The sequence below is a fragment of the Desmodus rotundus genome, chromosome 12 (assembly GCF_022682495.2).
Source record: "Desmodus rotundus isolate HL8 chromosome 12, HLdesRot8A.1, whole genome shotgun sequence".
Classification (NCBI taxonomy): Eukaryota; Metazoa; Chordata; class Mammalia; order Chiroptera; family Phyllostomidae; genus Desmodus; species Desmodus rotundus.
The window spans coordinates 91,538,096-91,564,162 of NC_071398.1; the positions used below are offsets into that span (position 1 = coordinate 91,538,096).

The 26,067-nt window shown below is 44.8% G+C and overlaps 1 protein-coding gene across 1 annotated transcript; it reads right to left on the bottom strand.

The window, feature by feature from the left end:
- Positions 1-6,639: 6,639 nt before the first annotated feature.
- On the bottom strand, positions 6,640-8,713 carry IER5 (immediate early response 5). The gene has a single exon (XM_024551633.3). It carries the CDS (start codon positions 8,487-8,489, stop codon positions 7,584-7,586), a length of 906 nt encoding a protein of 301 aa, XP_024407401.2. The 5' UTR covers positions 8,490-8,713; the 3' UTR covers positions 6,640-7,583.
- Positions 8,714-26,067: the final 17,354 nt, after the last annotated feature.

Sequence of the window (26,067 nt, forward strand, 5' to 3'; positions counted from 1 at the left end):
TCTGCTGCCCCTCCCCCCTGGCTCTACTCTCACCTCTCCACAAACTGTGTTCCTGCTGACAGCACCCTCTTTCCACTTCACTGGGTCTTTAGCTTTTGCCCTTCTCTCTTGCCGGGATAGTTTATGCTCTCAGCTTTAAGGACCATCTCTAAGGCGGCCATGTCCCCCTAAAGAGCAGCATTTCAAAGGCACAGAGGCCTGCAGAGGTATCTTATGGCTGGAGGTAGCATGGGAGGGAAGGAATGGCCAGAGGGCGCCAAGCCTTGAGTGACCTCAAGCTGAGTTCACACTTGACCCTGAGGTCAGTGGAATATCTACTTTTTAAACTTTAGAGTGCATACAAATTACCCGGGGATCTTATAAAAATGCAGAATCAGCTGATAGGGGTGGGGCCTGAGGTTCTCTGTATTTCTGGCAAATTCCAGATGATAATGGTGCTGCTGGTCTCTGGACCTTCCTTTAGAAGGAAGGGGCTAGATCCCACTTACTTATATACTGTCATATCTTGGGGGGATTTCTATGTCTTTTGCATCTGCTCTGGGATGTAATCTGACTTGAGGGCCAGAATCCTGCTGTTTGCATCTTTGTCTTCCCCACTGATGACTTTCTTGTGGGTGTTCCTGTAAGTTAATAGATGGGCTGAGTTGTTTGTATTTTCTAGCTTTGCTATACAAACACTAATTTATTTTCAAATCACAATAGTGAAGCAAGTGGATACTTTTTTTTTTTACTATAAATAGAAACCAAAAATGTTGAATGACTCTCCGAGTACTGAGTCACATTTTCAAATTCTAGTCCACAAGTCCCTTGCTCAGCGGGGTCCCCAGGACCTAGCCTGGAGTGAATTCAATCACTGCCTCACTTGACCATTCAAGATGACCTAGCGACTCACTCTCTGGGTCTCGTTTACTCTCTCAGAGGGAGTTCAGGAGCCTTAGGGACCTGCCTGCCCCATGTTTGCAGGCCAGATGCCTTATGCCGAGGTGACTAAAAGGTTGGGAAGCCATCAGCTGTGCCGACCCACATGCCAGAACTGCCCACATACCACATCTTTACCACTGCTGTCTGCAGTGCAGGCTAGGAGCGCCGTTTAAAATGCATTTCGAAGAGGGAGAGGGGTGAGGGGGGAACCACAGAAATCACAGCGTAATAACCACCTGAGCATAGCGTCCCATGTACCTGAAGTTCAACTTCTGAAACTGAACCTTTGTTTTCGGGAATTTCTCCAATGGCCATAAAAAGAAAAGTACCTCCGGTCTCCAAAGTAGGTCACACAGTCAGAGACAGAGAGTGCGCTGATAAATGCAGATGCCAAGGCGCTTTCACCCTTTTCCAAACCAAAAATAAAGCTGGGAAGTTGTCGGAAGAAAATGGGAGGTTTGTGGTGCAGCTTGAGACAAGCCAGGGACAAAGAAGAGTGCGGGGGCTCCTCCCTGGATTCACTGCCCACAGAAGACCTTCTGGAGAACTTGGTTCAGTGGCAATTCCTCCTCGTGACTGCCCCTCACCCCACAGTATCTCTTCACACCCCCTAGCTCATTTTCTGCTGGTCACCTCTTGGGGGAGTCCAGTGTGTTAGAACTACTCCCCCACCCCCACTTCCGGTAACTCACAGTAACAAGTTTCTGTTAGTCAATCGAAGCCCAGATGGGGGAGTCAAGGCAAAGCGTGCTTTGGGATTTTCTTCATCAGAGCAGTTCTGTGATTCATTATCTGTTCTAGAAAGCCGCACAGGCAGCTCCAGGAAAAGGACAGGGGATTGGAAGTGGTGTGGAGCCCACATTTGGGCTGCCTTGGCGTTGCCTCTCCTTTCCTCTACCTGGCAGCCAGCCAAGCTGGTTTGCAGCTCCTGTTTCTAGGATGGATACTCCCACCCCCACCTCCACCCCCACCCCCAGCGATTGTGATGGAATTGGGAATCTGGTGAGGCTCCAGGGTTAGATGACCAGCTACCACAGCTGTGGCCTGATCTCCAAAGCCCAGAGTCTCTGGAAACTCTGCAAGTCTCAAGGTCAAGAAATCCAACTCTGCTCCTTCATAGTGGGTGGCAGCATTCCTAGTCACAGCTCTTTCCTGAGCACTCAGTCTCTTCCCCAGGCAAACAACCAATGCAAGTGTGTTCAGGAGGGGCACGGCGGGAGGGGAGACTTAGAAAGACCCAGACAGACAGAGACAGCAGGACAATACAGCACTGAAGGAAGTATCTGGTGCCACAAAGGGCAGGAAGGTGCTGTAACCTGTTAGAAAGAATCAGCCAGGCAGATGTGGATCTAGTTGCAGAAAAACACTAATGGGTAGAATCCTGGATTCAGGAAAGGGATCAAGTGTGGGCAGCCGCCAAGGGAAATCCTGTATCTCAGGGACAACAGCAGTGCTTTGAGCAGAGGACATAGAATGGTTTTCTTGTACCGCAGAGAAAGCAAGTTTCTAGCAGCTGCCCTGCTCCAAGACTTGAGAGGTAGCACGGGTCAAAAAAAAAAAAGAACAGGTGGGAACACATGGCTTTTGGCACATCGCAGAGCTCTAGAAAATTGAACGGAGCCTTGCCTTGGCATCTGTCAGCATGATTGGGCTGGGACAGCCTGACAGAGGCCCAGTTCATGGTGGGAAGCAGAGAGCTGGGATCAGGGCTGACTTGGTGCTGAGTGAGTAGAAAAGGGTAAGCTGGGTCTCACCTTCATCCTGAGTTAGGGATGGGGCTTATCACACACACATAGGGGCTTCCTGTGACCAGGTCCCAGAAAACTCCATTATATAAAAGAAGTAGATTTACCAACAAATATCACAGGCCTACTTTGTGCCAATCCCTAAAGGAATCACATCCAGAGATGTTTAGAGGTAGTCCTAGGGACCACCAGTCCTTCTTCCTGCAGCTTTCAAAAGCTGATAGCCAACACTCTTTCTCACCTGCCCACCTTTCCCCATAAGGAGACAGCATCTTTGTGCCCATAAGTGCACAGGGTCCAGCGGTAGAGGCTGCAGCTGGTCAGAAGAGCCGGGAGAGAAAGAGAGGCCCTTTCAGGAATGCAGTCCCTGGAGGCTTCTCCCGCCCTGCATGTAGGATTCCAAAGGTCTGAGATAAACCCCAGCATACAGTCCAGCAAAGATGCTTTGGGCTCTATTCCTCTGGGAGAGCACAATTGCTAGAGAGGGCTTTTATTTTTAAAACCCTCTTTCCCTCCCGTTAAGGGAAGAGGTTGGTGGCAGGCGTTGGGGAAAATCTGTGTTTGGGTCAGGAAGGAAACATTCTTCTAGATGTGTGTATCGTTTTTCACTTTCTTTCTGCTCTCACACACTGCCGTCTCTATTGTGCCCCCAAGAACGGTCTGAAAAACTCTGAGGGCATGAGTTAAGATCTCAATGATTTCTAACGTAACTCTACTTCTACTATATTTTTGCTCCCAAGGCTTTCCACTGGGTAGAATTTTTAATTTGAACAATGGTTCAGAGGCTGAGAGGCAAACTGCTCATTACTGGAACGAGTGCCAGGAATCCTGGGAAGCAGCCCTCGCTCCCCACTGGAGGCCTGCACCTAATAGTAATGGCTCCTTTCATCGTCACCGGAGGGCTGGATCAGGGTTTCTTTTCATTCTCTTTTTCTTTCAATGACTGCTGGGATAAAAGCAAGTTGAGGAGAATAAAAATTTCACAAACAGGACAAGAATAAAATATTTAGGGCAAGAGATCAGAAGTTCTTTGGTTATTCAGTGAACTGAACTAACTCTACTTAAAAAAAGTATAAGGAAATAAATGTCCATCAAACACCGTGTCACAGTGGGCGTTAGCCTTTCGACCCCACCTCTCGAGCTCCGAGCTGCACCATCAGGCCTAGCAAGTCTCGGTAAGAGATGCAGATGAATCCAGTGGCAAAATGGAGCAGCTTTGTCATTATTAATTCTGTTCCCAATATTTATTGTCTTTATTCTGAGAAGCATTCTACCAAAGTTGTTAAATGGCCCATTCTCTTTCAGTTCTGACCTCCAAATCCAGTCAATGACAAATGATAGGGATGGAAGGGTTATAACCACAGCATTAGGGACCTTAGAGCAAACCCAGTCACTTCAGGAGGGCTGTTCAAACTTTCCATCACTAGTTCCTTTCCCTAAGTACAATCTGGGTGGGAAGACAGGATTAAAGAGACATGACTGAGAAGTGCTGTACTGAAACTTAACGCCTTTACTCATTATTAAAGTGATCTCCTTGGAGTACTTGTCAGATAAGCACTTTAAATATCTGGTTTTTACATGGCAGTCAAAAAAAAAAAGGGGGGGGGGGAGGGGGGGGCCAGATTGTTCCAGCCCAGAGTTAGGTTAATTTGATCCAAGAGAACAGGTCTCTCCCAGAGTGGTCAAGAAGTAGGTAGGCAGGAAAACTATGGCTTCATTCGTAGTCACCCTGAATCCAATCGAGTCTTGTGCGATGACCCCATCCTGGCACTGGGAGGGCTCTTTTCCCGGACCTATCAATTAACAGGGCTTAAGAAACATTCTATGCCCAAGCAATTCAGGCTAAAAATAACTCTGTGGGCTATTTTTTTTTTCCGTTTACTCATCCACAGAAAGCATGTCAACAAGATCTTTGCTCCTTGAGCATTTTCACCCCTGCTTCCTCCTCCCTGAACATACTTGTTTGATACAATCAGACAAGTTGCAGGGTTGGAGTCAGACATACAGAACAGCAAGCCTATGATGATGGAACTAAGCTTCAGGACTGCCAAGTGTCCAGAGAAAAACAGAAGAATAAAAGAACCCAGCATTCACAGACAGGATAATTTAAAAATAGATTCTCCCTCCTCCTCCTCTCTTATAACTTACACAATTCTTTGACCATAATTAATCTGATTTATACACAGAATTCACTCTACCTTAAAACATTAACTAACAGTTGAGTGCTTACTATGTATGAGGAACCTTTCTAAGAACTTTAGGGGCATTCACTTATTAACTTAAATGACCATATAAGGTAGATATGATTATTTTGATTTCACGTTTGAAAAACACTGAGGCACAGGGAGATGAAGTGACTTGTCCAAGGCCCCTCAGCTGGTAAGTGGCAGAGCCAAGACACAAACCCAGGAAGTCTGCCTCTGGGGCCCATGCCCTAACCTTTATACGTACTACTTCTCCAACAATTCTGTAGCAAGAACAGATAATGACCTTTTCTGAATTCCTACAAAGCCGTGTCTCTCTATCAAATGTCCATTTACATTTTCTGTATTAAGTAGACGCATAGTCCTATGGTTCATCTTAATGTAAAAACGGATCAACAGAAACTTTCGTCTCATCTAAAACATATTAACTCTCTTAAACACACTAAATGTTACCTCCTTTCAAATATAATGCACTGAGATAGCTGTTCAAGCATCATAATTACTTTCTAGCTACAGGAAACTGCGAAATTAAGGCCCTGGACACCTTCTTCAGTTTAAGCAGTCAGCACTCAATGGATCTCTTGTGGCTATAACAGAACTTAAGTAGCTAATCTCTGAAAAAAAAAACAAGTCAACTTTAACAAGACCCTGATTAGAGAGTGTTTCATTCCATGAATAGACTATTATGATGATCCAGCATAAAGGAGAAAGTTCCTTATGCTTCATGAATCACTAATAGATTTGCAAAAATATCAAAGCACTGGCCTACTCAGCTGTGTGAGCAGTTTAGGAAGCCATATGCTCCTCTTGCTCAAAGGCCTAACTTGACTGAAAACTTTATCTAAATGTTCCTCAATCTCTCCCATGCCCTAATCACTCTTTATTCCATACTTTAAATTATACTAGCAACCATATTTCAAGACACTGTTCTTTAATCGATTTGCTTCTGAAATCGATTATTAAATACCTTTCAAATATGGAATATTGTGCCTTGGACCAAAGGTCTCTCGAATGCAGTGTTGTGGTGAAGTGAACAGATGACTTGGCTGGAATTACCTAAGTGTTTACCGCAACCCAAACGCTGATGTCACCATTTGGACAACGAAAGCACATCAGGAAGTTTTGATAAATAAGTTAAATTTGCCTAGTGCTGCAGGGCCTCCTCCCATATCTGGTTTGACACAAGCACTTTCCTTTCACTGATGCATTTATTGTCTACAGATTGAACAACAAAAGGAAAAGAGCACTGAAAACTCTACCCTGACAGCCGATGGAATGCAGAGGTGGGCTTGACCACCTGGGCCAGTCAGTCTCTTCAGCCTCCCTCTGTCAGTTTTTCTCAGTAACAAAGCTGCAAGATGATCCAGGTTATATAGTTTAACAGGAAACAAAAAGATTCAATGGAACAACGTTTTTGTGGATGGGAAAGGCTTCCAAAGTTGGCACTTAAGTTATTTAATATTAAGACACCATCAGATTGAGCTGTAAAAAGTCAAATCGGCCTAAACTGACTTCAGCAAAAGGCAGTTGGAGTGGCAAGTTTAAACAAACTGGCAGGCCACTGATATTAGTATCTAAAAGCAGTCCTCTGATCTAGGAGAGACACTCTCTTGATACTTAATGAAGTCAGCAAACAATATCCCCGGTCTGTGCTTGACTGATATTAGGAACCACACCTTCAATTTCCCAGCCTGGACCTTAGTTCCCCTCCTCCCCCTTCCCTCCCGGCCCAGACAGGTGATTACAAACAAAGACGCAGTGAAGTTGCTTTAAAATATTTAATACGTGTTAGACACGTAAAGTTACATTTTTATACAAAAACATATACAACGAAGGAGAAAATACTGTACAAAAACCTTGTCAGTTCCCCCAACCTTTATACAACAAAGACTGGAGTCACCGTATCTACAAAACCGTAAGATCTTTCCACTTAGGGGTTCTGTCTGTAAACTTTTGCTTCATTAAACACTTTTAAAAAGCACTGTGTAGTAGTTCTGAGCTAGAGCTTTTAAAATATATATCTTTCCTCTATAAACTCCGTATTTCCAAGCTTGAACCCTTCTGTGAAGTTCATCAAGCTTTTTTCCCTGTGGGGAAGACAAGGGCCCCTAAGATTCCCCTTTCCCAGAGTAATCACAGGGTTTAAACGTTTCTTCAGTGAAAGGTGGGGAGGGAAATAATACAAGTCTCTAACCCCGACCAAACCACTCTAGTCTTATAAAATCCTGCGAGGAAACGCCACTCCTGGCCCCGGTACGGTTCTAGCTTTCATGTGAAGGGTGTGTGTAAAGTCCCTTCCTGCCCCGAGAACGAGTGGGGAACTCCCCGGCCCTTTTAGCCGCTTCCTTCTCGGTGCTGCTGGTAAAGGAAAGTCCCTGCCTGCCCCCAGTCTCCCAAACCCTGGGGAAGGATGATGCATTCCAGAACAAAATAGTCTTAATTCACAAGACAAACTTACATACACAGACACACAAATTAACAATCGTCCTCTTCCGATAAGCCTCACACTCCCAAGTCTCGAGAGGCCCCAAGAGAGAGGCCAACATAGCAGGGCCGCCAAGGCCAAGGGCAGTCTCTGCTGCCCCGCGGCAACAGTCTTCCCCACGCGCTCAGCGCCTAAGGTCTCCACTGCGTCTTCGCAGCCAGGAGAGGCCCGGCACTCGCGTCCACGCCCGCTGCTCAACCTCCTGCCCACATGGGGACCAACCGGGGCTCAGAAGGCCACAATGGCTGTGCTCCAAGGGTTCATGTCTCTCAGCACCGGCTTATCGCAGCAGATCTGCCCAGGCTCGTTGGCTTCCGGATTGCTCTCTTCTCCCTCGGCTTCCTCCGGGCCGCCCCCGGGGCTTTTTCGTAAGAGTCCTGAGAAGCTGGAACCAAAGATGCTAATGAGGTTAGCCACGTTCCCCGTATCCATCTCCTCCTCCTCTTCCTCCATCCTGCCAGGCTGCTCCTCCAAGTCCCAACGGGGCTTCTTCAGAGGGGTTGAGCCGGGGCACCCCGCAGGGCCACAGCCGCCCACCCCCGCCGCGCTGCGCTTCCTGGGGCAGACGGGGGGCGGCGCCGGGGGCTTGTCCTCTGAGCAGCAGCAGTCACCGTGGAGAGGTGCGCCTAGCACTCCCGGCTTCTCCCCCCCACCAGGGAGGCAGCCGCAGTAGTGGCGCGCAGCTCGGGGACCCTCGGGGAAGACGTCCGAGCCTCTGGCTCGGTCCCCGACTTCCCCAGCCGCTGCCTCTGTGCTCTGAAGAGTGTTCCTGGCGCCGGTCAGGGTAGCCTCGGGCTCCGAGTCACCAGCCCAAGGCGCGTCTGGGACTGCGCGGTGTTCCGGCTCCAGCTCGCTCTCTGGCCAGGCGGCGGGGGAGGGTGGCGGGGGCGGCTCCCCCCAGCCAGCTGGTGACCCGGCCGCCAGTTCCCCGGGCAGCTGCTGTGGGGTCCCAGAGGGACCAGCCAGGTAGAGACCGGGGCAAGGGTCGCTCAGGTAGACCTGGCGGGCGCTGCGCAGCACCAGTGAGACCAGCAGGTTCTTGTGCAGCTTGATGCCACCGCGCTGGACCCGTGAGTTGTAGATCTTGCCCAGGGAGATGCTGACGATGCGGTGTGCCTCCAGCTTGAACTCCATCCTGCCTGCCGCCCCTTCACGGGCGGGTGGGCTGGAGGTGATGGCTGAGCCCGGGCTCCTCTTCAGACACCGGGACAGGAATTGGAAGCCTCAACAAGTCCGCCCCACGGGTGGACCCTCGATACCTGAAGACTACAGAGAGAAATCAATGCCGACGGCGCTAACGCGCTCCCTGAACCCCACAACCCTGCGCTACTGACCAAGGCTCAGTTTCTTGTCCGGTCGCTAAGTGAGCGCAGCCCTACAGCCAGCACTTTATATAGACTCCTCACCCGCCAATCGAGAAGGGCCGGGCAAGATGACACGCCCCCGTGAGCTGCGCGCAGCCAATCGGAGCTCCAGGAAGGGTACCAGGGCTATTCGAACGTCTCTCCCGCGGAGCAGGCTCTTAAAGGGGACGAAGTGTACAGTGAGGGACAGGCTGGTGAGGGAACCTGTGCTGAGGATGGGTGATGGGGAGGAGGCTTAGCCACTGTGTTGTTTGTAGGTAAAGGGTCTGGTTTGTGCGCTGGCTTGCCATAACCGAAGCAAAACAAACCACTGGAACTTTCATCGGAGTATGGAGGTGGACTTTGCTCTGCAATAAAGTCCCAGTCCTTCCCTGATCATCCTGCTACCCCCACCCAAGGCAGCTCACACCTGTAAGCTCCTGGCCACCCCTGGCAGCAATAGAGATGACAGCAAAACGTGGCAAGGGACACCCCTGGATAACAAATAGTATTACTACACGTATTTAGCACCTATTGGTTCCGTATGAGTCCCTTACACCCTAGACTCACACACACGTAGTATCTGTTCATTCTAAACCTGAAAAAAAGGGGGGTTTTTAAAGTTCCTAAGTTTTGGTTGCTTATCAAGTAATTGCGTCTAGGTACAAAGTTATTGGTTCTCCACTGAAGCCAGCATCCATCGTTTTGCTCTCTAGATTTTAGAACAAACACAGCTGTCACAGAGGTTAGGGTGAAAGATGGTACAGGTTCTCCACAATGATTTTTCTTCAACAGGAGGACTGACCAGCACCCTTGGGAAAAGCTAGTAAGTTCTAAAAATACAAATAGAGAAGTCCTGTGTTGTCATTATGATGTCATAATTTTATTTTTTTTGTCAAGGTAAAAATATAGGGGAAGAGTGTTCCGGAATTTTCTGGTCAGTCAACAACTTAGTCCATCTACTGACCCCTTAGTACACGGCATCAGGGCAGAACTGTCACAGGGGTGTGCAGGGTCCTGGACTGTGGCTCCTGGAGTCACTTGCAGATAGTCCCACTTAAACTCCACCACAGATCTGCCTGAAGACTCTGAGTCAATAACCTCAGCACACTTCAGTCTCTCCACCTCTAAAAGGCAGGAGGCACATATGCATCTGCTCTATTAGGCAAAAGATGAATGACAACCAGCCTACAATCTGAACCCTAAAACTAAGCACAGCTTTTTTAAAGTCTAAGTTGAACAGGTGGCCTGACCAGGGTTTGGCCAAGTGGTGTATAGGAAGTCTTCACTTAATGCCATTGATAAGTTTTGCTACGTTAAGTGGAACAACTCAAAATGAAACCAATTTTACTGTAGGCTAATAGACACAAACAAGAGTAAAGCCCTTATCAACGTTACATCAACATCACAAAGAAACGACGCTGAACAAAAGGACATTAATCAAAGACCTGCTGCATTTATTTAGGGGACATACGAGTGAAAGGTGGGCTTGCTTATGGCCAATTCACAATCTGAGGCCTCCAAAAGATGTGATGGCTCAGGAACCTCACCTATGCCCACAACTGATAGACGGTAACCGAGACACCAGTCCCTGAGACCCAGGGTCCCTCCCCTCTAGGAATTTTCAGCTTACATAAAGAAGGAGATAAAATAATAACACAAATAATTACAAAAGCAAGCTGTGTATTTTGAGTAATAACATAAGAAATATTTTCTTCTATTTTTTTCCTTGTTTGAGAGTTATAAGTCAGTGTCAAACTCTGATTACAAGCATAGGTTCTGGAGACAAACTTTCCTGAGTTGGAAACCCAGGTCCACTTTGTGCTTGCTGTGCAACCTTTGGAAAATATTTCAGCTCTCTGTGCCTGGGTCTTTTTCATCTTAAAAAAGAGATAATAATACTGCTTACCTCTTAAAAGTTTTTGTGAGGCTTAAATGAGGTAACACATGCAAAGTTCTTAGAACAGCCCGGCATATAATAAGCGTCCAATGTACATTAGTTATCAGAACATATCACCACCAACATGACCTTGAGGTGGAGAAGAGACACAGTGGGGGGGAAACATAGATGGGTGAAAGAAGTTGTCTTTGAGGAGGGGGTTGAAAACCCCTGAAAGAGGATCCACAAGTCCCAAGCAGCAGGAGCAGCAGAGTCCTGTGTAGTGAAGATCTCACTGGGCAGGTGTGCCAGGCACCTACAGTAAGTGAAAAAGCCTGGAAACAGAGGCTGGGCCTACATGGTAGTGGGTCATGGATGGCTTAATGAAGAGATGGGGCCACAGGGAGCTATGAAAGATTGTTGAGTAAGAGAAACAAAAATGGATACTAGAACAGACCAGTTAATTAGAAAGCTCTTACAGGAGTTTAGGGAAAGGATTATGAGGCCTGAACTAGGCAGAGAGCGCAAAAATGAAAACTACAGGAAACTAGAGGAACTTCAGTGATGACTAGGAAGTCGCCACCCACCCAAACAGGTCACCTGGGAGAGCCAGCCTCCCTGACCTACCTGAGCTAGGCGTTTTGCCATCCTGCACCACACAAAGCTCTCTTCATCACTGCCCTCATCACTTTCCTGTCATGCCCAAGGGCCTTCCACAACTGTGCTCTCAATGAAGGCAGGAGCCCATCTATACTTGCAGCCAGGAGACTGTGAAAATATTTAACAACTGGGAGACACAGGCACTAACCATCTGAACAGAGTCCTGGGCCCTTAGAGTGCCAGGGGTTATGGGGAGCTCCTGAAGGAGGGGCTGGATGGCCAGCCAGGAAGGGAGGCACTCAAGGGGCCTAGGGCAGAGTTTCTGCCAACTGTCGTGGAAGAGTTTCAGTATTTTAACAACTGGGGTGGCCAAACAAGTGCATACTGAGTGATTCATTATGCACTTGGATTAATGAACTCCTAATAATGACTCTGTCTGCCAGGCACTGTGCTAGCCACTTTGCAATTTTACCTACTGTTCTGGCACTAACCTTTGTCCCCAACTAGTGTCCCTCGATCAAGCAGAGTCCTTGCAAAAGTAAAAAGAATGTAAGCATCTCTGAATCTGAAAGTAACATTTGCATCAGCTGCAGACACCTTTGAAGGAGGGTCTTTTGGAATTATCACACCACATTATGATTCTGATTATTTTAATACTCACCTGAGGACTTTTTTTTAAATTGTTTTTAGAGAGAGAGGAAAGGAGGGAGGAAGGGAGAGAGAGACATCAGTGCAAGAGAGAAGCATCGTCTTCCTTTTTCCTCTTTTTCTAGTGTGTTGGAACTGGAAGGGACCTTAGATAAACCTCCTCATGCCATGGATTAGGATCCAGAGGACCTACAGGTGCCACGACCTACACAGGGTCACCTGACTGGCTAGGGGCGGAACCCCACAGAAGGATCTGGTTCCTTACCCAGTGTTCTTTCCACTATCCCCTGCTATCCTTGAACATTCAAAGCCGCCGATATTTATGGGGTACCAATTAGATATAAGACAGTAGGCTAGATTCTACTGGAGAATCAGAGGTTGAAAAAAGGTCCCTACCTTGGATCGTTTTATAATGATCTAGTAAGAAAAAAGACATGCATGAAGAAAACTGTAGAAAATGTATGCAAAAATAAGGTACATGAAAAATTAATGTGGAGATGAATTCCAACTTGAAAGACTGGCTTTGGAGTAAAGGTGGCATCAAAGCTGAGCCCCTCATCTCGTTTGGGAGAGTGGGTACGGGTGTGCAGAGATGGGGGGTGGCATTGAGTCCTTCACTGGTCCCAGAGCCCATTTCCAGCACAGCTGGTGGGGTTGGAACACTGCTCACCTCTCACTGTGCACTCACAGTAGAGGCAAAGGACCGTGACCATGCCCAGACCAAGCACAGGATTTCTGTGCACAGAAAAAAGAACCAGGCTCAGTATTTCAGGCACGTATTTACAACCTTATCTTTTCTTAATCTAAAATGTTCCTGAACAAGGGCTTTTGAGCCAAGAGTCTTAGTTTGCAATTCTAGTCAATGCAACTTGATTTTGTAAAACAACCTCCAGAAATGCCCACGATATTGTGATACAGGACTGCAGAGAATAGTCTGTAGAATTAATGTGCTAATGAGGCAGTAACACAGCTTTGCTGAGGATTAACACATTCAGGAGCCAACCAATTAACTGCCCTTTCTAATACCTCCCAGGCATATTCTGTGTTCAGAACTTGGTAAAGCTCCTGGTCTATGTTTGTGGGGCTTGGGCAGTGGGGAAGGAGTTGAATAAATGAATGGCCTTAAAGCTAGCTGAGTGACAAATCCCAGATTGAGCTACCTTGACCTTATACTCAATTTTGGTTACATACCAGCATAATCACATATTTGCTTAGCATCCTTCCAGCCCTCATAGATTGACACAGCCTTTCCGGACTCCAGTTTGGGGCAGAGCAGAAGTGTGCTCTCTGAGCTGCAAGTATTCAATTTTACCTACTGTTCTGGCACTAACCTTTGTCCCCAACTAGTGTCCCTCGATCAAGCAGAGTCCTTGCAAAAGTAAAAAGAATGTAAGCATCTCTGAATCTGAAAGTAACATTTGCATCAGCTGCAGACACCTTTGAAGGAGGGTCTTTTGGAATTATCACACCACATGTTTATTCCCATTCCTCTGTCTTTACTTTGGAAGCCCATCCAAGGTCTCAAAAATACCCCTTTTCATCGTAAGGCATTTGCTTTTTTTAAATGTTTCACAGAGTCAAAGTTGGGAGAGATAATGTGTCACTATATTTGTATCACTCCTCTATCGTCTTTCCTGGAAACCTTTTCCTCAAGGGAAAATAGCTGTTTTTCTCCTCTCTAAATCATGAATTCAACGCCCATGTGCGTGCTGTGTACAGTGCCAGGTCCTGAAGAGAACACACGCAGAGCAAGTCTTGTGGGAACATCAGAGTTAATAATATCACCTCTATTTTGCCTACCTGTCAGAAGAAAGTTTGCCAATTATGTATTTCCTTTTCTAGAGTATCAGGAGAAAAAGAGATAAGGTATGAGTACTCCAAGTGTCTTCCTCTACTGTTTATTCTCCCTTCCATCCATCCATCCATCCACCCACCTCAACACTTTGAGTCCTTTCAACATTTGAGTGTGTTTTTTGGACCAAGTGCCGTGTTAGGCAATGAGGATACATAGGCAGGAGGCCTGGTGCCGCCCTCGGGAAGTCCCAGTCCAGAGGGACGTGGCTGTCTGACCAGACTGTGAACCAGGATCTCTCTGTGAGTGGAAGCATGCACACAATGCAAAGGCAACAAAGCCCACCGTTTCCAGCAGCTGAGGTTGATGGTGAATTAATTCATGGAGCAGATTTCTGGGTTTTGGTAGCTGCTTTAATACAAAGTGGGTATATTTTCAGGGAAATTGAAAAACTGCAAAATCTAGACTCCAATTTGATATGTGGTCACCCTCTGGGGACACGTTCGGTCGTTCCAGCTTTGCTCCTCTGTCTTCAGGCTCTCACCTTCTGGAAGGCGGGCTGCTGGTCTGTCCCCTTTGTTTAGTGCGTGGTGTGCTTTTCCTTCCCATCCACATCCCCACTCATGACAGGTGACATTTCAGGACCCCAGAGGGCCTGGGCTGGCAGGGCAAATTGACATGTGGGAGTGCTAGAAGCGGTTTTGAGAGAAAAGGAAGAGGACGAGGTAAAAATGGCAGGCTCGAGAGCAGAACAGGGGAAACAGAAGCAAGAAAGAGGACAAGAGAATGAAGAAAGAAAAGAAGAAAAGGCAACCTCAGCCCTCATCAGATCTCTCTAGACCTGGTGTTGAGCAATTTCTGTTACAGGCAGTCAGGTTTAAGAAAGGGCTGGCTGCCACAGTCCTTCCAAACATGGGGCGAGGTGAGCAGAATTGCAGGAATGCCAGAGGACCTGACTCACTCACTGAGCTGCATCTCAAAGGGCGACTTCGCTTCCAAATGATGAGCGGAGGGGAAAGAAAACCGTCCCAGCATCCATCATTTGTTGCTCTTGAAAATTATTATTTTGGAGCATGAAGTGGTTTCCTGTCTTTAAAACCTATTATCTATTTCCCTTCCAGGTGGAGCCTGGGCTGCCTGCTAATTTAATCCCCTGGGTTCCCCCACGGCCTTCAAGCTCTCACAGCGATGCAGGCTTCAGAAAGAGGGCACCTTTGTGTCTGCCTCCCCTGAAGGCCCCCATCTACCCTGGCAGCCAAGGAGATGCTATTTTGGGAAACAGCAGCTGAGTGGGAAGGATTGTTAATTGTTTGTCAAACCCTTCCAGTCTAGTTAGATCTCACGGCAGAAAAAGAGAGCAAAGCCGTACCCTTTCCTTTATTCTATTTTGCTCCCCAGTCCGTGAGAGGGGGCAGGAGATAAAGGGCTTCTTTTCCTCCTCAAGCACAGGCACCAAACTAATGCTTTAAAAATAATAATAATAATAATTTAAAAATCCAATTTTGCTAACCAATTGGAAACACATAAAAAATAATATTGGCCTCAAAACCAAGCAAAGTACAATAATTTAAAAATCATCTATAAGCCTCAAAACAAACAAACCAAAAAAAATCCCTGTCATAACAGAAAAGAGACATCAGGGGCCCTGCCTTTCATTCAGATAATCGCATTTATTTAACCCCTTGAGGCAAAACTGACTAAGCAGATCCCCTCCCTGCCAACACCCATTGACATACCCCCACTGACACACCAGAAAACAATTCTTCCGGGCACACTAATGGGAACATCCTTGCCGACAAGCGCTCACTCCCTCACTGCGTGGACAAACTCAAAAGCAAACAGAAAATGAGCCAGACTGAAAAAAAAAGGCTCCTTGGGATTCTGACCTCCGTTCCGTGAGACTCTGAAACTTCCCAAGGTTACTCAGCCTTGTGGAGGGAAGAGAGGGGAGGAAAATCTTACTCTTCTTAAAAGAACATTTTATAACTCTCTGTGGTTTTTCTTCCTTGACTCTCATATGGAAGGATGTCTAGTCCACCGTGACTTTTAAAGGACGCTATTTCCCCCCCAAAAACAATCTTGTGGTATTTTCAGGGAATACCAAAAGGAATTGTTGCTTATTGGGAGTGGAGTTGGGCTCAGAGAACTTTACAAATGATGATGCTGGGAAGCTATGAGAAGAACACTGCCTGTATTTATAGCATTTTCCTCAAAAGAGCTCAGACTGCCTGATAAACACCAATCTGCTCATCCACACCCTCGCTTCTGGTTAGACAGCAGGTCTTAAACTTCCTTTTCCACTGGCGGGTGTGTCCCTCCCTGTCAGTGCTCAGAATTTGCTTAGTCAAAATGCGCGTGGAAAGGGGTAATGAGTTTTCGTTCTCGAACTGAGTGAGCCTTCCTGTTAAAATTTAGATTCGTCGTGTTGATCTAAAGCGGACCTGACTGAGGGATTAGAATTTGTTCTATTAGAATGGGAGTGGGGAGAAGAGGCAAGGCTTTCTTATTGACTGAAAGATACACAAGTTGCCCCTAAATGAGGTGCTGATACCCAGTAGGGTATTCAGTACTTCACTAACTCATAATAAATGTTTGATCAGAACAGAGTAGGCAAGCAATTGCTTTCTCAGTGATAGAATCACACATTTGTAAATAGCATGGCAGGAAAAGCAAACTGTCTATCAAAAATCAACTTGTTTTATGTGACAAAAATAGCTTTTATAGGGAAATGGTTGAGCTTAGGGCCATGAATAATTATGAGCTAGGATAAGATGAAATGTTGTTGCAGTGACAGTTCGGTTAATACACCACTAGAATAAGTCATGTGGACTATTGCTTTTTTACCTTCAAGTTGGCTGTTTGAATATTTTAAACTCAAATTTTGGTAACTGATTAATTAATTTATCAACTAGTTATCGATCCCTTGGTATGTACATACCAACATTAATGGTTCTGGGTGTACACGAGGCAGGATACAAAAAAGTATGATGTAGTATCTCCCAGAACTTTATAATGTCCCTGGGAAATGAGAAATATATCTGCGTACAAGTTAAATAAATAACATGTGAGTTGCCCTGGCTGGTGTGTCTCAGTGGACTGAGCACCGGCCTGAAAACTGAAATATCTCCAGCTCAATTCCTGGTCAGGGCAGATGCCTGGGTTGCAGGCCAGGTCCCCAGTTACGGGTGTGCAATAGGCAACCAGTGGGTGTTTCTCTCTCCCTTCCCTGCTCTCTGAAAATAAATAAAATCTTAAAAAAAAAAGACATGTGAGTAAATAAAATGCAACAAGATATGACAATTTAAGTAACAAATGACTGTTAGGTTATCTGTGTGTGTGTGTGTGTGTGTGTGTGTCCAGGTGAGCAATATAAACAGTAGTGGATAAGTACTAGTAGGCATGGAAGGCTTCCTAGAGGATGTGGTGGTGCAGAATTTCCTGTCTAGCTGGGGAAGAGGTGGGACATTTATGTTGCTCAGGAAGGTAGAAAAGTTGGGAAGGTTTGCCTGGATTCATAGAATCATAGAATTCTAGCACTGAAAAGATTCTAAAACAATGATCAGGTAGTCCTCAGGTAGTCCACTGGGTTTCAAACGTGGCTGTACATTGTAATCACCTACAGAGCTTTAAAAATTCCAGTGCCTGGACCTCACTCCGTAGATTCTGATTTAAGACATCTGGGGTCGGACCTGGGCTCCTCCATATTTAAAGGTCTCCAGGTGATTCTGATGTGCAGCAGTTTGAGGACCAATGATTTAGTCCTACTCCCCAATTTTATAAGTTGAGAGCCACCTGCAAACCTGCGCACACATAGCTGGTGAGAAGCCAGGCTCTGCACATCGTTCCAGGCTCTTTGTCTCAGAAAGTGTACTGCATACTACCCTGGGGACTAAACTGGAGGGTTGGAATTTTTTTTGCCATAAAGGTCATGGAGCACCACTGAAGGTTTTCATGCAGGAAAATGGCACATTGAAATTAAATGCTCCTGCAACTTGCAGATGGACATCCGAATTGAAATGAATGAACGCATCCTAACAATGCTGAGAATGATGCTGTCCAAGTGAGTACTCTCTCTGAAACTTAAGTTTACATACATTATTTAGAATTTAAAAATCATATCGTGATAATCTGTGTCATCATATTCAGACAAGTAAAATTGTGTCTCTCTACTTTTGTGGAGACTTCTCAGTTCTAGAAAGAACTCTCTGCTGGCCAACTAGCTCTGTGTTCTTCTATATGTGTCTTTGACTTTCACCTCCACTCCATAATCGTTTTATTTTTCATTTCCTTTTTACTTCATCTTTCCTCTCCTTTTCCTCTTCTCCAATCAAGGACACTTGTTAATTGCTCACAATATGCTCATGCATATTTATATGTCCACACCTCCTATTTCTTTATTATCCCTAGGGCAATGTTGTCCAATAGAAATATAATTTGATCCACATATGTAAAAAGAAATAGGTTAAATTAACTTTAATAATTTCTTTTAATTAACCCAGTATATCCAAAATTTTATCCTTTCAACATGTTACCATTCTGAAAATATTAATGAAATACTTTACATTCTCTTTTGGTACTAAGTCTGAATCTGCTATGTGTTTTACAATTATAGCATTAATTGCAAAGCTAAATTTTCAAACTTCAAAAATATGACACAATAAAGTTGGGTTTCAGAAAAAGGATTTTATTTATCATATTTCAGTTTTTTAGGTTTGAATTAAATGAAACTTAAAATTCAGCTCCTCAGTTGCATGGGCCACATTGGCCAAGTGGCTACTGTTTTGGACAGTGTGGGTTTTATGCGGTGGTGTCTCCTCATTCTGTGGCTTGCGAGGGCCCTGGTTTCATTTTAGTGCATTTGAGTGCTCTATTGACTGAGGAATTTGCTTCCTCAGGAGTGTGATAGAAGGCAAGGTAATGTGAAGATGATCATAAAAACAGCTGAAGGTTCTCTGAACCAACAACTTATGGAATTCAGGACAAGAAGGAGAGTGGGGCTATAACAGTTTAGAAAAGGAAATGGGGAGGGAAAAGAAACAGGCTTTGGTGCCCACCCCTAGTCAAATGCTATTTGGAGATAAAGAAATTCTATAGTAGTCAAGCAGCCAAGATAAAAAAAAAAAAAGGATGTAAAATATGCCCAAATTGTGAGAGACAAAAAAGTTGAGTTAAAAAGTAGATTTGTCTGTTCTCAGAAGAGCAAGAGGAGTATTGCTTACATAAAATGCTAATGTATTTTTATAGAGCTTTTCCCCTAAAGAATTCAGGATGTCATGCAAATAATTATTCATTCACATAAGCAACTTTGACCAAGAATATTCCAGATGTTCTCACATTGAAAGGTAGGCACAGTGTAGAGAATTTATTCGTATTGTATTTCACCCACCCATTTCTTGCTTCTCACAGGGCCATTGTGCGCACAATCCATAGTGAGTCTGCATTGTTCTTATACAGACTAGACTCAATTTAAGGCAACAACAGCTCTGTAATCATCTGATGATAATACTTAACCTTCAACTAGTCATGCAAACAAGAAATAAAGTCCACAGCAGTGAGCACAAAGGCCCTGTACTGAGAGGAATCCCCAGGCCAGAGCCCAGAGACTGCCTGAGTGGGAACAGCTGTGGCCAATACTCAGCATGCTAATCTGCTCGTGCCAAGCTGAGAAGGACAGAGTAGACCTGATGGATGTGCTCGCCGTGTCTTCCAGAGCAGTTGCTTCTCCTGTCTTTCATACCCCTAGTGCTTCTCATAGTGCTACCGATTTTTTTTAACTGAGAAAATCTCAAAGCTTGATGACAGCAAATTCTAACTCAATTACTTGCTTCTTAAAGCTTAGAAGAATATGTTCTCTATTTTCCCACTTTTTTGGTAGATGAAGGTGAAGCTCACTGATCATAAGAGCCTGGGCCCTCCAGAGATAAGTTCTCGTTTCCATTTTGTTGTGTCAGGATTACAGAGTATCCTGATAATAATAGTGATCATGCTCAATCTCGAGGCAAGAGAAAAGCACTCAGAATTCAACCAGTACTAACAGTGTACCTACTGTGTGCTTGGTACTGAGCTAGGCACTGGTATGACAGCTAGATTTAGGAAGTGCTTGTATGCTGCTAGAGACTCTCCTAAGCACTGCAGGTATTTTTATTATTCCCATTTTACATTTTATTATGCCCATTTTACACAGTAGGCAACTGGGGCACAGAAAGGTTAAATAACTTGCCCATGTCACAGAACTAAGACATGGTTTTCTCATTTCAACTAGATGTAAATTTCCAAAAGTTACACAGAAAATAAGAGGTAGAACAAGGTAATCAAGCCTCAGAGCCCCACCCCCAAGCTTTAGAGTTAAATAGATTCAACGCTGAATCCCACCTCTCCACCTATAGCTGCATGACTTCAGGGAAAATTAATCCTTCAGAGTCCTAGTTCCCTCATCTGTAAAAGGAGAAAATGACACGTACTTTCAGAACTTTATAAGGATGATAAATCATGCCTTCAGCCCTGACCAGTGTGACTCAGTTGGTTGGAGCATCATTCCGTAACCAAAGGGTTATAGGTTGGATTCCCAGTCAGGGCACATGCCTAGGGAGTAGATATGGTCCCTGGTCCAGGCGCATATGAGAGGTGCTTCTTCCACTTCATTCATCCAATGAAGATTCACTGATTGTCTGCTATGGACTTGGCACCGTGTGGCCCCTCCAGCGATGCCTCCACACAGCTACCCTCCTGGTAAGGGAGATGGGCAGGTGGAAGTAAAGAAATTCGTTGTGATCAGTCCTACAACAGGTCTATGTGCAAGAACAAAGGTGGGATCAGAGGGCAAAGGTAACTCCTCTGTGATGCCAGGCAGGGGGCAAGGGAGAGTTTGGGGCCAAGTCTCATGATGTCAGAGAAAGAGGTTTGAGCTGTTTATTCCTCTAGTTGCAGAGGAGGATACTGAACAGAAAGGTGGGAGTAGGAAGAGGAGTTCCAGCCACCATCCAAACCTCAGTGAAGTAGCATCTTCCTTCAAAGCATCTAGGGCACCCCATTTTCCTGTGTTGTTCACTGAAGTATCCCTAATGCCTAGGACAGTAGCTGGGCCAGAGTGTGCTCAAACAATAGTTGTTGAATGAGTGAAGAAAAAGAACACAGACACATCCTCTGTTCCCCTTATCCCTAACTACCTTTCAACAAGTTTGGAATGGTACACGGTGGCATCACAGAAGCCAAAGAAGAGTTTGACAAAGGAAGTCTACTCAGTGATGTTAATTCATGTCCTACATTGCAGAAAGGACAAGTGAAATTACCTGAGAAGTAGATAGGACCACTGGGAGTGTCCTGGCAACCTCCCCAGCGATGGGATAAGGGGGTGGTATTTAATGAATATAGAGTTTCAGTTGTAGAAGATGAAAAGCATTCTGGAGGTGGGTTGCATACCAGGGTGCATGTAGTTAACACTACTGAACTGTATACTTATAAATGGTTAGGATGGTGAATTTATGTTGTGTATATTTTACCACAATTAAAAATAAAGTTCTTAAGATCACACAGCTAGTAAATGGAGGAGGTGGGATTCAAACCCTGATCTGGCTGGCTGTGAAATCTCTGCCCTTCTCTACACACACCTACATGAGTCTATGAAGTTGAAACTACAATAGAGAGAGGGGTAATTGGTGGGGAAAAGTCTTGGGGGAGTCAGCAAAGGGTGGGATCTAAAGCCTAAGATGAGGGACCAGCCCAGAGCAAAAGGAGAATACCCCTACTGAGACTGAAGCAAAGGAGGTAACAGGAAGATGGGTTGCAGGTCCCTTTGTAGCTGGAGAGCTAAGGACCTTCTGCAAACCTCCACTTCCTTTGTGAAGTTAGAGGCAAATGGGGTGGGACCAAGCAGGGAGTTTGAGGGAATGAGGAACTTTTGGAATCACTGTTATGGACAAAACCGACCAGGGTTATATTTATAAATAAATGCCAAGCAAAGTTGAGATTGTGGCCATCACAACTAACTAAATATGTGAGTAAATTCCATGAGGAACTACCCCCAAGGCAATACAGTTAATGGAAGTTCATTCATTAGGATGGCGTGTACAGACACAATAGGAAGCATTAGTCATACTCCTAGGTCACTAGGAGCCCCAGAAAATGGGTGACTTACCTACAGACCCAAGGTGCAGCTGTGAACAGCTAGAAAACAGCAGCTCCGAAGGAACCAGCTCAAGAATCAACAATTGGAATGGTTCAAGTGTAATCGGTCACAAGTGCTAGCCCCCCTCCTGTGCAAAAAGAGGCTCAAAGTTCAAATCACCTTGAGCGCCACCAACAAGTGATGAGAATTTTCAGGCAATTTATGAAAGATGGCAGCAACATCCAGGCACCAAATACCTTGCACCTTTTCTTCAATAGGGTTTTAAACCAGTGGAAATGCCTCCAATATGTCTCGAACAAATTACAGTTAATGTTACAACATTAGATGACCAAATTCTAATAATACGGCCTTTCCCGATCATTCTACTGTTAATGGGTCCCCTTAAGTGTCTTAATGCACAACTTACTGACTGCAAACTAAATGGAACTTTTCTAAACAAGTTTCAGGGTAGCTGTAATAACAGGCACAGATTACTTTAACAAGCTCAGCTATCAGTCACTTTTATTATTTGGCCAATTTCTATATGAAACTACTTTCATATAAGCCAGTTAATTATAAGTTACTATAACAGGAATGAGTTGCTGCATTGTCCTTCAATTTAAAAAAAATGTATTTTGAAATAATTATAGTCACTGGAAAGCATAAAGACAGTACAGAGAGGTACCATAACCCTTTGCCAAGTCTTTTCATGGTTACATCTTATAATTACAGTATAATATCGAAATCAGAATCTGAGACTGATACGTGTGCACAGTTCTATGCCATTTTATCACACGCGTAGATCTGTGGGACCACACTGCTGTCATCACAGCACAGATGTAGGACCGCCATCACAAAAAGCTCGCTCTCTCCCTGCCCTTTAGAGCCACACCCACCGCTTCCCCTCCACCATCCCTAACCCTGGCAACCACTAATCTAACCTTGTCATCTGATTTTGCCATTTTAAAAATGTTATAAAGATGAAATCATATAGTATGTGGCCTTTCGAGATCAGCTTTTTGCACTCAGCCTAGTTCCCTTGAGATTCATTCAAATTGTTGCGCATATAAAAGCTTATTCCTTTTTTATTGCTGAGTAGTATTCTGTAACATGGATATAGCATTGTTTAAGCATTCATCTACGAACGTATGTTTTGGTTATTTCCAGTCTTGGGCTGTTACAAATAAGGCTGCTATGAACGATTATGTACAGATTTTAATGTGGACATAACTTTTCATTTCCCTGAGGTAAACTGCCAGAAGTATAACTGCTGGGTGAGTACATATTTAGTTTTTTAAAGAAATAGCCAGACTATTTTCCAGACTGCCTGTGCCATTCTCTGTTCCCACCCACAATGAATGGGTAAGTGATCTGGTTTCCCCACATCCTCCTCCGAGTTTAGTACTGTCACTACTTTCTGTTTTAGCTGTTCTCATGGCTGTGTAGTGATACCTCACCGTGGTCTTAGCTGGCATTTCCCTAATGGCTAGAGATGTCGAACATATTTTTGTAAACACACGAATGAAGTTTATAATTGCTTTCAGGGTTTCTTTTGGCAAATCCCTTCACTCTCTCCAAGCCTCAATTTTTTTCATGAGAGAATTTAACTATGTGACCCCAGAAACAACCCTTCACAATCCTATGTGCCACTGGATGTACCATGGGTGAGTTTGTTTGCAAGGTGAGGCACCTTTAATTTTCCCTTAGGGCGCCAGCTGTTCCCACCTGCCAAGAATCGAGAAGTAATGCATCTTATCAATGGCCTTCATTGGCCAGCTGTTCCCACCTGCCAAGAATCGAGAAGTAATGCATCTTATCAATGGCCTTCATTGGCATTTCCATAAAATGTGTGACAACTCCCAATATGCTTCCTTTGGCCCTTCAGGACTTATTCAGCATTTAAGTCACATCATCAAAGGCTGAGCAAAAAGACTCTCACGAATTTATAAGGGACTTTATTGATTTTCTGATTCATTAAGTTTTTATTCCTTTGTTCCCAAGGTTCACTAGAGAGCATAGTTTTGAGTAGGTGAAACAATTTTTATCAAGCATCAAGTGAGTGCCTACTGTGTGCAGATAGGGTGATGTACTGGAAAGAGCATGAGCTATATATGGAGAAGGACTTGGGTTTGAATCATGCATCCACCATTTATTAACCGTGACCTCATCAAGAAACATAACTTTTCTGAACTTCAGCAAAATGAAGATAATAATACCTGCTGACAACATGTTATGAGGAATAGAGACAACATATGAAAAGCGCCCAGTTCATAGTAAGCACTCAATAAATAGTAGCTATGATCATAGGGAGTCTCTGGAGAGAACCTGGAGAACAAGACACATGGCACGTGCCACACCCTGTGGAATTTGTCTTCACACACACACACACCCCTCATTTAATTTCTACATTAACTAACACTGGGAGAGTGGTAGTTACAAAACTGTTTTTATAAAACTGAGCCTGAGAAGTTAAATAATTTACAGGATCCCCTGATACTAAGTGAAGGAATTCAAATTGTGTCTTTTAAGGCTTTACGGGTACAGTCTAACCAGAGAGATAAGCTGGGCAGAAACAGGTAAATAGCAACACATAGTGGCCCAGTGTTAGTTGAACAGCAGAGCCAAAAAGCATTACAAGTTTAGAGAGGGAGTTCATTCTGAGCATGGGCCAGTTAGGAAAGGCAAAAGGAAATAGAGGATTAGGACTTACTCTGTCTCACTGAAGATCCTTGAGTTCCTAGATGTTGCCTTCACAACTGCTTGTTGGCCCTGGAAGCCCAGCCCAGCTGCTGTGGGGATGGAGGCAGTGCTCAGCTCTCTCAGGCCTCCCCTCTCCCCCTCCTCCTTTTTCATTAACAGAATATTTATATGTACACCCTCCCACTTCACTCTTAAGTTCCATCCAACCTGAGTTTCTCAGCATTACCACCAAAAGTCACTCTCAGACTTGTAATTCTTGTATTAACATGAAACCCAGGGTCTATTTTATGGAAATACATTCTAGATTATGTTTCTTAATATCATTTTCTGTGATGGGAGCTTGATTTGCTTATAAGCCTACATCTGTCTGGGCCATTTCTGCACTTGGTAATTTTCAAAACATCTCTGTTGGGCTCTGTTGCCTATATAGACTGGCTCATAGTAGGTACTAACTGAAATTCATTTTGCCAATAAGCAAAAATGTATTGATTGAGTGGCTCCTATGTGCCAGGCACTGGAGTCTTGGGCCTTATGAAACATGCATTCTATGAATGGCTGACAAACTGATGAAGGTCATATGAATCTAATTTAAATATCAATATCAGTGGCAGGTTATTAGATTTATTTACTAAAATAAAATCTGTGGCATTAATGAAAATATAGTGTATACAGTGACACACAGAGAAACTACTAACTCCTTGTGGCAGGGGACAACCCTTAAAAATTTCATTATTGGACTTATTGAACAAAGTGGGGCAAATTTACAAATCTTTGAAATCTGACCTTCATTTCAGTTGCAAAGGCCTAAATTGGGTTAGAGCAGCTTGCCTTTGTGTCTTCAACCCTCCTTGATCCTCAGGGATCAATGACTAATTCCGACTTTTAAAAGTAAGGTAGAGGGCAGCCCAAATACTCAGCCTCAGGGGTTACATCTGGTTTGCAACTTCCTGTTGTGTGTAATGCACAGACCTTGTATTTGTAACCGTTTTGTGAGTAATAGAGTACAGGCTTTACGTGATCTTTAAAGCACGTCAAGGGATTGTATTCAGCAGCTGATGAGACTCCACAGTTACTTTTTATTGTTCCCAGCCCTCCAAATTTCCCTAGAATCGTTGGAGTCTTCTTGAAGTGTTCCCAGAATTCTCGATTTATGCTATTGTCACGTTACTCAGAAAAACAGAGTTTTATTCAGTCCAGGTAACAGATGCCCTTAGATCCACACTGATATACCTCAAACAGGGAAAAAAAGGAAGCAAGGAGTGCTTTAGCTTGAGGTTGACTGTTGCATTTCTGTCTTGGTTTCGCTTCCTTTTCCATTCTGGTGGTTTCCCATTTTGGTCTGTAGCCTCCTGTTCCCTGAATTTATTTTCCATTTGAGAAGCTGTTTCCTCAGAAGCTGTTTTTCCTCTGGATCGTTCACACTCTCTGGCCCCGGTCTGCTTCTTCAGAGGTCTGACTGCTGCCACAGCACTTGCCTCAGACCCAGCCTCCGCCGGCCAGGGCTCCCAGCCAGCCCGGCCTTCTACCCAGTGCCTCTGCTCCAGCCAGCTCAGTTCAGAACCTTCTGGTCCCAAACATTCTCTCACACCAAACCCCTGCCAAGGGACAAATGCAGAAGGTCCTGCCTGGTGGGCTTGGCTAACGCT